Source organism: Saccopteryx leptura, chromosome 2 (assembly GCF_036850995.1).
Source record: "Saccopteryx leptura isolate mSacLep1 chromosome 2, mSacLep1_pri_phased_curated, whole genome shotgun sequence".
Lineage (NCBI taxonomy): Eukaryota > Metazoa > Chordata > Mammalia > Chiroptera > Emballonuridae > Saccopteryx > Saccopteryx leptura.
In genome coordinates, this window is record NC_089504.1 from 310,411,090 (window position 1) to 310,423,919 (window position 12,830).

Below are 12,830 nucleotides of genomic sequence, written 5' to 3' on the forward strand. Positions count from 1 at the left end.
CAGCTACACTTGTTCAAACACTGTAAATACGAGTTTAAACAGGTCCGTTGATATCTAAAATTACACTTCTCATTTAAACAACCTTAGGACTCAAATTCTAAAGAATAATTTACTCAATATATTTTAAGTACCCTGAAGTAACAAAAATAAATTAAAACTTAATATTAGAATAAGAACATAGAGAATGCCATTATGCTCATATAGGGTTACCAAACCTGTTGGTAAAGGTACGCAAACATAAAGAATGGAAAGTCAGACAAGAGCGAAGGGTGTATTCTGACTACCGTGCTAATACATAATTTGGAACCATTCAGAAACCCAAAGGGAGGAGAACCATGGCCTCCTCTGATTAGAATTCCTTTCACATCTTGGGTACCAATTATGTTGCAAGTGGTTGGTGGCCCTGCGCCTCATATTTGTTTGTGACACGCTGCTGAGGCACGCTGGGTCGGATGTGTTCTTGGAGGTGGTTAACTCATCGCCAAGATTCTAGTCCAGTCTGCCTCTGTCTGCAGTCTCACCTGGATACGCCCCTCATTCACTCATTTTCACTGAATCCAGTATTTCCCCATTAGAATGCCTATTTATCATGCTTGTGATCGATTGGCTTAATGTCCCCTTTCCCTGCTTGTCTATAAGCCCAGCGAGAGTAGGGACCGATGTCAGTGCCGCTCACCATTGAGTTCTCCGTGCTCAGCAGATGGCCAGGCACTTAAGACATGCATGATAAGTATTTGTTAAATGAATGACTAATTGAATGAATGGATGAATGAATTAATAGTGTTGTCTGCAGCGTGTAGTGGGAAATGACTGAGGTAAGAAGCCTAGGCGATTTTCCCCAGCTTTCCCTGATGGATACATGGAAAGATGGAAGGATTCATTCATTTGTTCATCTGTTCTTTTGATAAATATTTACTGAGTTTCTCCCCTGTGCCATGCCCTGAAGATACAGTGGGAACAAGATTGGTAAAGTCCTTGTCTTAATGACTTTTATAATCGAGTAGGGAACTCAAACCTTAAATAGTGTCATGTGCAATCTGTGAGGGAGAAAACAGTGGCAGAACAAAAATCCTAAAATTAGGTTCATGCTTCTGTACTGTTTCTGCTGACACTGCTGTTTTTCTCCGCTGGCTGGGATCAGTAAAGCTACCTCACCGCTTCAGACCATCAACCTGCCGTCACTGGCACCGGCCAGGAGGCTGCGATCAGGGTGTGTGCAGTGGCAGATCACCCTAAGAATTCCATTATGGAATGAATCAAAGACCATCTCATTGGATAAAAAAAGGGCGGTAGATAGTTTGTAATTTCATCCATGGAGAAGATAAGGTGGTTACTACTATCCCATGCCACCACTTTTTAATTAAAATGAATAATAAAACCAAAGCACATGAGGGAAGGTCATCGCTCTTCTTTAGATTTTTTTTTATTCTTTTTCCAACATAAATTTTTATTGATTTTTAATTAAAAGAAAGGGAAAAAGGCATACAGACAGTCTCATAGTGGAGAAGAAGCATTTACGAAGGCACTTTCTCTGTCATGTGCTTAAATCTCTCCTGCCCCTCCTGTTTATGTTGCTCTCTCCTGGTACTGAGTCTTCCTTTGTAAATTGCATTGACCCGAGACCAAGGCATTCAATGAAATTTTCATGTGCCAAGTTGCGGATCCAGATATATAAATATTAAAAGTGTAATGGGTGGTATAACAAATATCGCTGTGGCCGAGAGATTGCGGTGTTGTCTGAGGTTTGATTTTGCTATTTGTTCTTGGATTTAGAAGTAGGTCGGATGGTCTTTCCAGTTATTCCGAGAGGCCTGGAAATACGGATCTACCGCCTGCAGAGTCTCTCTGTTTCCAACCTTATTATTCTCACTCAAATCAGAGGCCCCTGGAGGGGTGCTGGACAATTCAGGGCACACAAAACAACGCCAGCATGCCCAGGCATCTTCTACAGTTAAGACCACTCAAGTGACCTGACTGAAAAACCATGATTTCCTACTCTGATGGAAAATATATAGATAATAAATATTGTTATACTTCTCAGAGTAGTATCATGTGATGTCAGAGGAGGTCCTGCAGAAGGTTGTAAATAACAATGAGTAAAAACATTGGTGTCAATAATCCAAACTTTGTATCAGCCCAATAGCCGATAGCTGCTGAATCTAGGCTAGCATCTCAAAACCACAGGGATTTCACCCTTATGTTACTTTATCATTTATGATCTTTGGATCAATTTTACTTTTTTTTAAAATTGATTTTAATTGATTGTGTCTACATAGATTCTAGTGTTGCCCCGAATGCATCCCTCCTCCCCCGTATTCCCCTCAACATCTCCCTTGCCCCTTTATACTGAACTCATTTCCACCTGGAATTCCGAGGCCCTCGATAGAGACTAGCTGATGTGTTTTATGTTGGCAGGGCCTGCCACACCACAAGACCGCCTTACTTTGGAGAAGGGGATCGCGTTGATTACCATTTTGTCTCCCAAGATGTTTTTAATGAAATGGTAAACATGGTAAGAATGTTCTCCTTTAATTTTACTGTGCAAGAAATACATGCTCTCTGGGAGAAATATTAGGAACTATGATTTTTTTTAAAAAAATTGAATTTTGTTTTTGTTATGAGAAATGTGTTCTTTCTAAGTTTCCCCCCTTAATCTACTTGATCCATTATTGTTCATATGCTGCTTTTTTTTATGATCTTGGAGAAAATATTGTCAAATTTCAGTAAGACCGAATGTTAGACGTTTTGAGAAACTAGAAGTCAAAGCACTCTGACAAGTGTTTGTGACCTGTGTTTACGAGGGGCCTCTGTTATTAGTCAGATGGTACTCCGCACACACAGTTCTCACAGCCCTGACACGCTGCGTGAAGCCTGGGGATTGAGCATTCTAGGGGTGGGAGTGTTCTGTCCGGAGACTTCGCCTTCTGTTAGCTCTCAGTGGTGCTTTCCAATTGTTGCGACCTTAGCACCAGTCCATCATGGTGCGTTCCATTCAGTTGTCCTGTCCCACACTGTATAATTCCTTGACTGTCCACTGTAACATCCTTGTTTGAGAAGTTCGGAGTCTTGGAGGGCAGGTGGTTCCCTAGTGCATCTAGAAGCTCTTGCTCTTAGATTGGAGAAGATACCTCTTTTTGTTTGTTTGTTTGTTTGTTTTTGAGGTCTGGGTTTTTACAATGTGAGGGTAACTACCCTGTATTAGTCTGTTTCATAGGAGTTCTGGGCAATCCGACTCAATGTTTTTTGGGGTTTTTTGGAAACCCTAATCTAATTGTCAGTAATTCATGATACCCTTGTTCTTGAGTTCATTTTCTTGAAGATAACTTATTATTTCTTTTTTTCAATTGAATTTATTGGTGTGATGTTGGTTAAACCATACAAGTTTCAAGTGTACGAAGTCAATAAAACGTCATCTGCATACCGCATCACGTGCTCATCACCCAAAGTGAAGTCACTTTCCATCCCCCCTTATCTCCCCTTTACCCAATTTCCACCTCCTCTCATCCCCTTTTACTCTCTGGCTATCTCCATATTGTTGTCTGTGTCTAGGTGTCATTCATTCATTCATTCATTCATTCATTCATTCATTGCTTAATCCCTTCACCTTTGTTCTTTCTTGACCTTCACCTGCCAAGGGAATCCTCATAACCCTAGTTTGTGTTATCTGTCAAAAGTATCATACATGCTAATGTCACTACATATCCATGCATGACTTGAGGGAAACTGCTACAATATCTTATATCTTCCTCACTAACAATGAACCTGTAAGCCTTTTATTTTCTCTTCACCAAGGGCCTTAATTTTGTTTATATTATCATTCTTTCCATCACCTAAGGAATCTTACCCCCCCCCCGAAATCTATCGAAGGACCAGATTTAGGATGAGTCTGTTTCTGCTTTTGAAAGATCATCTCCCAGCCAGTGATGCTTTGATAGCTGTATCTGCCTCCCCTCCTCCCTGTCCTCCTCCTTCCTTCCTTTCGGTGCCCCCACCCCCAAACAATGAACCCGGCTTATACCTCAGTGCACATAACCAAGGAACACTGAAGCATAAACTCTGCAATTTCTAAAAGTTTTCATTTGAATGGCCAACTTTACACATGGTGCCTTTTTCTCTTACATTTGCAGGGAAGCCCGAGTGAGCAAGTCTCATAATCCCCAGGCCATTTCCCTCCGACCTTGTCAAAAGTGCGTCTTGAAAACTCTTTATAATTTTCTCTCCTAGGACCCTCTTTTGACAGTTCAGTTTAACATATCAAGAGTACTCTGGGACTTTGTATTTCCAAAAGCTTCAATAGCGATTTGAGGAGTTATCTTGTTATTAGTAAGAAGCATTCTCTTAAGACTCTTTGGGTTGAAAGACAACTAGTTCCCCAATGAATGTTGATTTCTCTTGTTAGAGTCAGAGGCGTTTTTTCCTGGTTCATCGCATTTGTTCTCAGTGCCAGGCTCCCCTGATGGTCTGCACCTCATCCTTTCTGTGATCAAGTCTGCTTCAGTTCTTCGTCGAAGAAATCACTGTACTTCTACACTATGTTTGGTCTTACAGTTTATTCCCTCTGCAGAAACTCTCATATGTTTGAGAATGCCTCATTTTTACCTCTTTGGCTAACATATTACTTCAGTATAATGCTATTTGTTTCAACTTGAATTTTGCCTCTGATGTCTTTCTCTTTTCTTTAAAGTGAGCTTGAGACTTTTATGAAGAGAGACACCTGGAGGTTATAAACTCGCGACACATTGCCAACTTTGCCGGTCATGTCCACACCCTCAGCCTTCTGTACACAGAACCGCCCTCTACAGAACATCCACCCAGGCGACCTGTTCTCCCCCCCTATATACTGCCCCCCCTTAGAAGACAACCCTGGTGTACCCCATCTTCACACACCCTCCCATATACACACCCTCCCCAACACACAGATCATTCCTCAACACGCCCACAGACGCAAGCCCTTCTTAAGGACACAGGCTGTCACCTCCTTCCTCACTTGTGGAAATACGACCACAGATCTGGAAGCTTCTGAAACGGGGTTATTGCTATTTATTAAGAAATTCACAGGCAGGGAGAAATAAGTATCACTGGCCAGAAGCTAGAGGATCACTTTACCTCAATTTTTAAAATAAGCATTAGCAGGACCGGTTTTATATGTATAAGTAAAATACAAGTGTCCTCCCAATGCTCCATCCTTCTAGAAAATATATTTGAGATCCACAGAAGGAGGCCCTTGTTCCCACAAGTAAACAAACTCACACTATGTGTCTTAAAGCTGACTCGTGTATATTTTGAAAACAGGGTGAGTCATAGTAAACAAGGCAAAGTACATACCTGACAGAAAATTCAGATATCCATCATCTGTCTTTCTGTCTGGGTATAATACATAGATTAAAAGAAAATGAGTCACAGTATTTGTCCCACAGACCAAAGTGGGTATGAGTAAATTATTAAGGATACTTACAGTTGAGTTTTTAACTTTTAAGAATGGATGACATAAACTGCTTCTGATTGGGGGGGGGACATGGATTTTCCTCATCTCTCTCAGCAGACACATCCCCAGAATCCCATCTCACCCAGAGAGACACCCAATGTCTCTGGCCTTCTAACACCACCCCCGACAGACGGTCGTCCCTAACCCCGTGGGCCTGCAAGTCCTATAGGCAGTACAGAAGTCTCCTGACTAGACTGTTCTCATTGGGGGTGCTGCCATTGGTGGGGTCCGCCTTGGAAGTTTCACTTCGGTGTTTATTTCAAAGTCACGCACATGAGAAGTCAGAGTTGTCCACGTCATTATTCCCTCTGTGTCACCAGCCTCTCAGCTTAGATTAGACCTTGAGGTTTCACAACTAGAATATTGTCAGAGTAAGAGATGTGTTTTCACCTGCATTTAAAAATTTTTTTTAAATTTTTTTGCAAGGGTGTATCGCTTGGGAAGAGCTGGGCCCTCAGAATACAGGCAGAAGGCAGTATTATCACTCCCGCGGCTGCAGGGTGCACGTCACAGTTCTGTGGGCACTCAATACAAAGCCACCTTCATAAGGAAAAGCCAGCTAGGTGCATTTTTTTTATGGCTTATCTCAGAATGCAAAGGTTTCAGGATGTCCTCGTAATTCAGGGTCTTAGGCTGATCTGGCACGTGAGCTTTTGAGAATGGAAGCTTTTCCGGGCCACCTTGTATGCTGGCTTAGCAGAAATGGCCAGGGCACAGGGCAGGCGATAAGTTCTCTGTCTCTCAAGGGAGGGTCATGGTGCCGGGTTGGCAGGAAATGGGTCCGTGAGCAGAATGACCCGGTCTACATCACTTCGGCGCCTTCACTCTCCTCCAGCGTTTCGTCAGCAGATTATTTCCAAAAACCCAATTTTTTTTTTTTTTTTTTGCCAGCAGAGAAATCTCAATTTCTCTATTGATATTAACATTCATAGACTGTTGTCATTCTTATTGGTAATATTGGTAAGTTTTACGGAATCATATAAAAAAGTAAGACATGAAATAATTTTCTTTATATTAAATTTCATTATGGCAGCTGTTCTATGAAAATCTTTGTACTTCTCAAATTTCAGGGGAAATTCATTCTAACATACAATTATGGGAATCACAGTTATGGATTAAGTAGGGACACCATAGAAGGCATCGCGAGAGATGGTCTAGCCAGCTGTGTTCATATGGAAATAGAAGTAAGTGATTTTCTTTCAGTCAGCGTATTTTTAATATGTGTGTTTATATATTTCTATTTGGTGTTGGGGAGGGGCCACGATGTGGGTGGCACACTGTAGGCACAAGAGGAATGCATACAGGCGGTGGTGCAGTGGATAGGGTTTTGGACTAGGATGCAGAAGATCCAGGTTCAAAACCCTGAGGTCACCAGCTTGAGCTCAGGCTCACCAGCTTGAGCGCAGGGTTGCCAACTTGAACATGGGATCACAGACATGACCCCTATGGTCGCTGGCTTGAGCCCAAAGTCACTGGCTTGAAGCCCAAGGTCACTGGCTTGAGCAAGGTGTTACTCACTCTGCTGTAGCCTCCCCCACCCCAGGGTCAAGGCACATATGAGAAAGAAATCAATGAACAACTAAAGTGCCACAACGAAGAACTGATGCTTCTCATCTCTCTCCCTTCCTGTCTGTCCCTCTCTTTGTCTCTCTCTGTCTCTGTCAAAAAAACTAAAAAAGAAAAGAAAGTGTCAGATGTTAAGTTTACCATCAGTCTGTAGGGGGCAGGACACGTGAAACACTGAATGACAGGAATCAGATTATACAAGAAATGGAATACGTATGAGTAAAAATTCCACTCAAGGTTTATTTTCTAAGCTGTTTTCTCACTAAATTATCCTTTTTCTTTTGAGAGCCTGGTCTCTGTTTATATAAAGTGATCGAAGGTAAAGCCTGATTCCTACAGGGTGTGGAACTGGTTCCCTGTCCGCTCAGGTCAGGTCAGCGGCTCCTCGGGGCACTTGACCTCGTTCCTCCACTCTCCATGGGAGATGTGTGGGCCAGGCTGCGACTCACTCCTCCTGCTCACCCGCTGCAATATTTTCGTTCCCTTAGCAAGTTAGACTTGCAGAAGTCAGATTTTCCTCTCTGCCCAAGCTCCCATCTTCCTCCACTGAGCTTCTGTGTTAGAGGATACACAAGTTTCCCCCAAGTGAAGATCCAAAGTAAGAGCATGAATATTCCACTCCTGTGTTTTAAAAATATACGGCTTTTAAACTATTTGAATCTTCAGAGATGATTGTTTTTGTTTCCAAGTTGCTTTCATTGACTAAGACTTTTGTAGTCAGAAAAAAAAAAAAGTACAGCTTTGTCTGGGTAGCTCAGTTGGCTAGAACATCCTCCTGATACACCAAAGTTGCAGGTTTGATTCCCAGTCAGGGTACATGCAGGAATCAACCAATGAAGGCACAATAAGTGGAACAACAAATAAATGTTTCTCTCTCCCTCTAAAATAAAAATATTTTTTAAATATTTATATTATTATTTTTGTATTATTATTATTTTTTTTTCCGAAGCTGGAAACAGGGAGGCAGTCAGACTCCCGCATGCGCACAACCGGGATCCACCCAGCATGCCCACCAGGGGGCGATGCTCTGCCCATCCGGGGCATTGCTCTGTTGCAACCAGAGCCATTCTAGTGCCTGAGGCAGAGGCCACGGAGCCATCCTCAGCGCCCGGGCCAACCTTGCTCCAATGGAGCTTTGGCTGCGGGAGGGGAAGAGAGAGACAGAGAGGAAGGAGAGGGGGAGGGTTGGAGAAGCAGATGGGAATCGAACCCGGGACTCCTGCACGCCAGGCTGACGCTCTACCACTGAGCCAACCGGCCAGGGCCTTTTTAAATATTTAATCACAATAAAAATGATTTTATTAGTTGCCTGACCACGCGGTGGCGCAGTGGATAGAGCGTCGGACTGGGATGCGAGACCCCGAGGTTGCCAGCTTGAGCGCGGGCTCATCTGGTGTGAGCAAAAAGCTCACCAGCTTGGACCCAAGGTCACTGGCTCGAGCAGTGGGGTTACTCGGTCTGCTGAAGGCCCGCGGTCATGGCACATATGAGAAAGCAATCAATGAACAACTATGGTGTTGCAACAAAAAACTGATGATTGATGCTTCTCATCTCTCTCCATTCCTGCCTGTCCCTGTCTATCCCTCTATCTGACTCTTTCTCTGTCCCTATAAAAAAAAAATTAAAAAAAAATGATTTTATTAGACCAACATTACAAGAAACCAAATCTGAGCACGTCTAATATTCCTTATTAACTACATCGTGGAGCGGGAGGCTGTGACTCCCTTTGGCTCCTTGTGTGGGTGTAAGTGTTCCCTGGCTTGAGTGAAGCTGGTCACAGTTCTCTCAGCTCTTTCTTTTTCTTGACTTCAAAATCCTGCCCTTTTTATCTTTCTGCATGTGATTGGTTCTGCATCTTTAAGGAGGTTTTCATTGATTTTTATGCTAAAATGAAAATAAAGGCCTTTTCTCAAAAATATGCTCCTTGGACAAGGAAAAAAGAGAAGTTGATAGTCTTTTAAGCGCAGAACCCCGCCAGTTCCTCGCGTTCCTGTTTCCAGGGCTCGGTTTTCTGAGTGTTGGCTCCTGTTTCACTGTCCCCCCGCCCCGATCTTTCCCTTCCTCATGGCCCAGGGCTTGCGTCTATGACTCAGGCTTTATTCCCCCGACACTCTCCACAAAAACATTTTCAAACTGCCGTTATCATGGACTCTTTCAGCAATGGTTTTGAGAAAGAGCTATTATTTCTTCCCCTGGATGTTTAAAACAAAGATTTGGACACTGAGTTAGACTTCTGATGACAGGATCGAGTGGGAAGGCACCGCTAGCGCCACCACCTGCCATTGGTTCTTGCTGCGCAGTCCCGGTGGTCAGGGTGGCATGAGCTAGGCCTTCCTGTGCTCCGAGCAGAGGCCCTGGGTAACAGGAACCAGCCAACCAGGGGGCTGGTTGGGAAACAGGAAGTGTCCCAAGGAGGTGGCACAGCGGTAACAGCAGAGTCTTTTCTCTCTGGTAAGCTCTCTCTTTCCTGATGCTTCCAGGAGGCCTTTCAAAATACAGAATTGAAACTACTTTTCAATAATAAAGATGCAGTACTGCTGTGAGTGTACCTGTCTCTACAGTGATTTTCTTTGACTGATTGATTTGAAAGAGAGAAAAAAGAGAAACATCGACGTGTTGTTCCACTTATTCATGCATTCATTGGTTGATTTGTATACATGCCCTGACTAGGGATCGAACCCACAACCTTGCTGTATCAGACGATGCTCTAACCAGCTGAGCTACCCGACCAGAATGCAGTTTTCATTTTCGGCAGTCATATTTATTAGAATGATTAGTTAGAAGACACCAGGTAGAACAAACTCTTATATTTTCAGTGATAAATTAATATTTGATGAACAGGGAGAACTAATCTGGTCTTGAGATATCTGTAGGAAAATAATAGCTAATTTTACAGATAAATTCTTCATTGTAATATTACTTCTTATACCTTATGCTGTCAGACATCTCTGAAATGATTTCTAAATCGTGTGTCTGTTTCTCAGTTATTATTTTTTTTTAATGTACAGGGTGTGAGAAGTTTGAAGCATACCTATTTTGAGCCTCGCTATATCCTGGTGCTACCCATGAACAAGAAACAATATGAGGGACACCTGAGGAGAAAAGGATTATTCAATCGTGTAGAGATTGAATTTGCTGTCTCAAGAGTGGACCATTATGTTGAAGTCAATCAGAAAAATCCAGGATATTTTGATGCAACAATCAATGCAGGTTGGTAACTTTCAACAAAGTTTTATTTTTGAAGTGTCAGGGCACTGGAGAAAAATCTGCTTCAAAGTAACACTGTTTTTGTTGGCTAAATGCAGTTTTTCATGGTCATAGGACTAAGGTCCCTGTTTTCTTATTGGCTGCCTGCCCGGAGTTGTCCTCTGTTCTAGAGGCTGTTCCCCGGTCCTGCCGATGTGGTGGGGTCCTCTTAGAACTCCGCCTACCACAATATTCATAGAATTAAATGAAGCTAAAGATCATTACTGTCCACAGTTGCAGATTGACTGTATTTTGAAAGCATTCTGTTGCTTTAAAGCACACTCTCTCCTTTACTGTAGATGATCTAGACGATGCCTACAAACAGATGAGTCAACTCGTTAAAGGGTATCTTGGATTGTGTGAAGAAACTGCCAAGGGTCTGGCTCCCACCACAGGTACTATCCGGGCCATTTTGTATCAGATTTTTTGTGTGTATGCAAGGAGAGAAATCTTTAAGTTGTTATTTGAATGCTTACCAACAAGGCTCAAGCTGATTCTAACTCCTTAATTGCCCACACTTCCCGGGGGTGATTGTCCCCGCAGACAAGGTGCATGGAATCGGCTCTGCTTGTTTAGGTGACCATAATGGAACGCAGAGGACTGCCTTTCAGGGACGTGCTGGACGGTGCCTGGGAAGTTGGCAGTAGATGAGGCATGGTCAGCCTCATGGGTCAGAACTCAGCCGTCCAGAAATTTGGCTCCCTTAGGGTCCCTTGAGGTGGCATTCTGCTTGGTGGCTTTGTTTTAGCCCAAGAGATTTCTTCCCCATTTTCTTCACATTGCCCTAGTCCTCAAAAGGTTGTACTGCAAAATATAGTGGAAGAGTGCTGGTCAGAGTTTGCGACCTGGTCCTGGCTCTGTTGCTCCTTTGGGCAAGCTGCTTAGCTGTTCTGAGCTTGTTTATTGCCCTGCATTTAAATGCTCCCATCTGCCTCACGGACCGTGCATGGACAGCAATGAGGAAGTATATGAGTGCATGTCTGTAGAATCTAGGATCCTAAAGCCCCAAATCAGAATTTTGGTGTATGAGTAATTTGGAATGTACTTAAAAGCTTCCCCCAAATCCACCTCACACCCACCAGGATGGATGGCTAGCATAGAGAAGAAAAAAAAAAAACACATATCAGCAAGAATGTGGGGAAATTGGGACTGGAAGATGATATAGCTGCTCTGAACCAATATGGCGGTTCCTTAAAAAATTAAAAATAGAATTACCATATGACCCAGAAAGAGTTGAAAGCAGGGACTTGAACATATATTTATAGGCCCCTGTTCATAGCAGCACTATTCACAACACTAAAAGGTGGAAATAACCCAAGGGTCCATCGAAGGATAAATGGAGAAACAAATGTGATATATACATACAACGGAACACTAGTCATCCTCAAAAAAGAAATTCTGACACGTGCTACAAGATGGATAAATCTTGAGAATATATGCTAGGTGCAGTAAGCCAGTCACAAAAACACAAATACTACGTGATTCCGCATATATGAGGCACCTAGAACAGTGAACCTCATAGAGACAGAGACGAGAGGGGTGGTATCCAGAGAATAGGGGAGAGCACAATGGGGAGCCAGTGTTTAATGGGAGCAGTTTCAGTTTTGCAAGATGAAAAGAGTTCTACAGATGGGTAGTGGTGATGGTTGCACAACAGTGTGAATATTCTCAGTGCCACTGACTTGTGCACCCTAAAAATGGTTAACATGGTGAATTTTATGGGACATATATTTTCACCACCATAATAATAAAAACAGAAGGTCTCTCCAGTGGGCTGAACCACAGTCACATGTCACATATTGTGAAATGTTAACTCGAGACCCTTGCTGCTGTGTAGAGGTTCCACACACCGCTTTGTGTGTACACGTGGTCTGTAGCCTTTGTGACCCTGCCCGAGGGGGATTGGCCAGCTTGCCTCCCGGCCAGACTGAGCAAGCCAGGTCACGACTGCCTCAGAGTTAAACTTGCTGTGCTGCTGTGTGTACGCACTTTCCCTGCGTCAGTGCTCTGGTTTTCTGGAATGAGGACAGGTGATGATAGTGCTGACAACCCAGCAGATAAAGAATGACAGATCTTCCTTCTACATGTCTCTTGGTAGACGAGTGGCGAGAGTACGATCTACTACTGCCTGTAGTGCACTTGAAGAAAGGGTGCCCGTCTGGAAATAGGCCTTACTGGAGGAGTAGAGGACCGTGCTCAGTCTACAACCTGGGGCCGTTCAATTAGGAACCCGACACTGCTCTGCCTCGTTGCATTGGGCATCGGCTCTTTAGATAGCGGTGCCCAGTGCCCGTCGCCCAGTGCCCGTCGCCCGTCGAGTAGCGCAGGCTGTCTAATGAGGCTTCCAGAGTTAGATGGCAGTTTCTCCTAAGGAAATCTGGCTCCCTTTGCTTTAAATCTTTGCCAACCAAGCAACCTTCTGATCTTTAATTTGATCCCCCGGGTGGACCTGTCCCTGTGGGGGCCTGTTCCCTACATTAGAACACACTGCCCTGATCCCTGAGCCAGGCCTGTGACTCCCATTGTAAATTAA

At 43.5% G+C, this 12,830-nt stretch overlaps 1 protein-coding gene across 1 annotated transcript in view; it reads left to right on the forward strand.

The window, feature by feature from the left end:
* LOC136393537 (leucine-rich repeat and guanylate kinase domain-containing protein-like) overlaps positions 1-12,830 on the forward strand; it is a 113,519-nt gene that overhangs the window by 49,269 nt on the left and 51,420 nt on the right. Inside the window, exons 12-15 of the mRNA XM_066366171.1 lie at positions 2,416-2,512; positions 6,556-6,669; positions 10,060-10,261; positions 10,597-10,692. Of these exons, the coding sequence (XP_066222268.1) occupies positions 2,416-2,512; positions 6,556-6,669; positions 10,060-10,261; positions 10,597-10,692 (509 nt within the window). The remainder of the gene's footprint in view (positions 1-2,415; positions 2,513-6,555; positions 6,670-10,059; positions 10,262-10,596; positions 10,693-12,830) is intronic.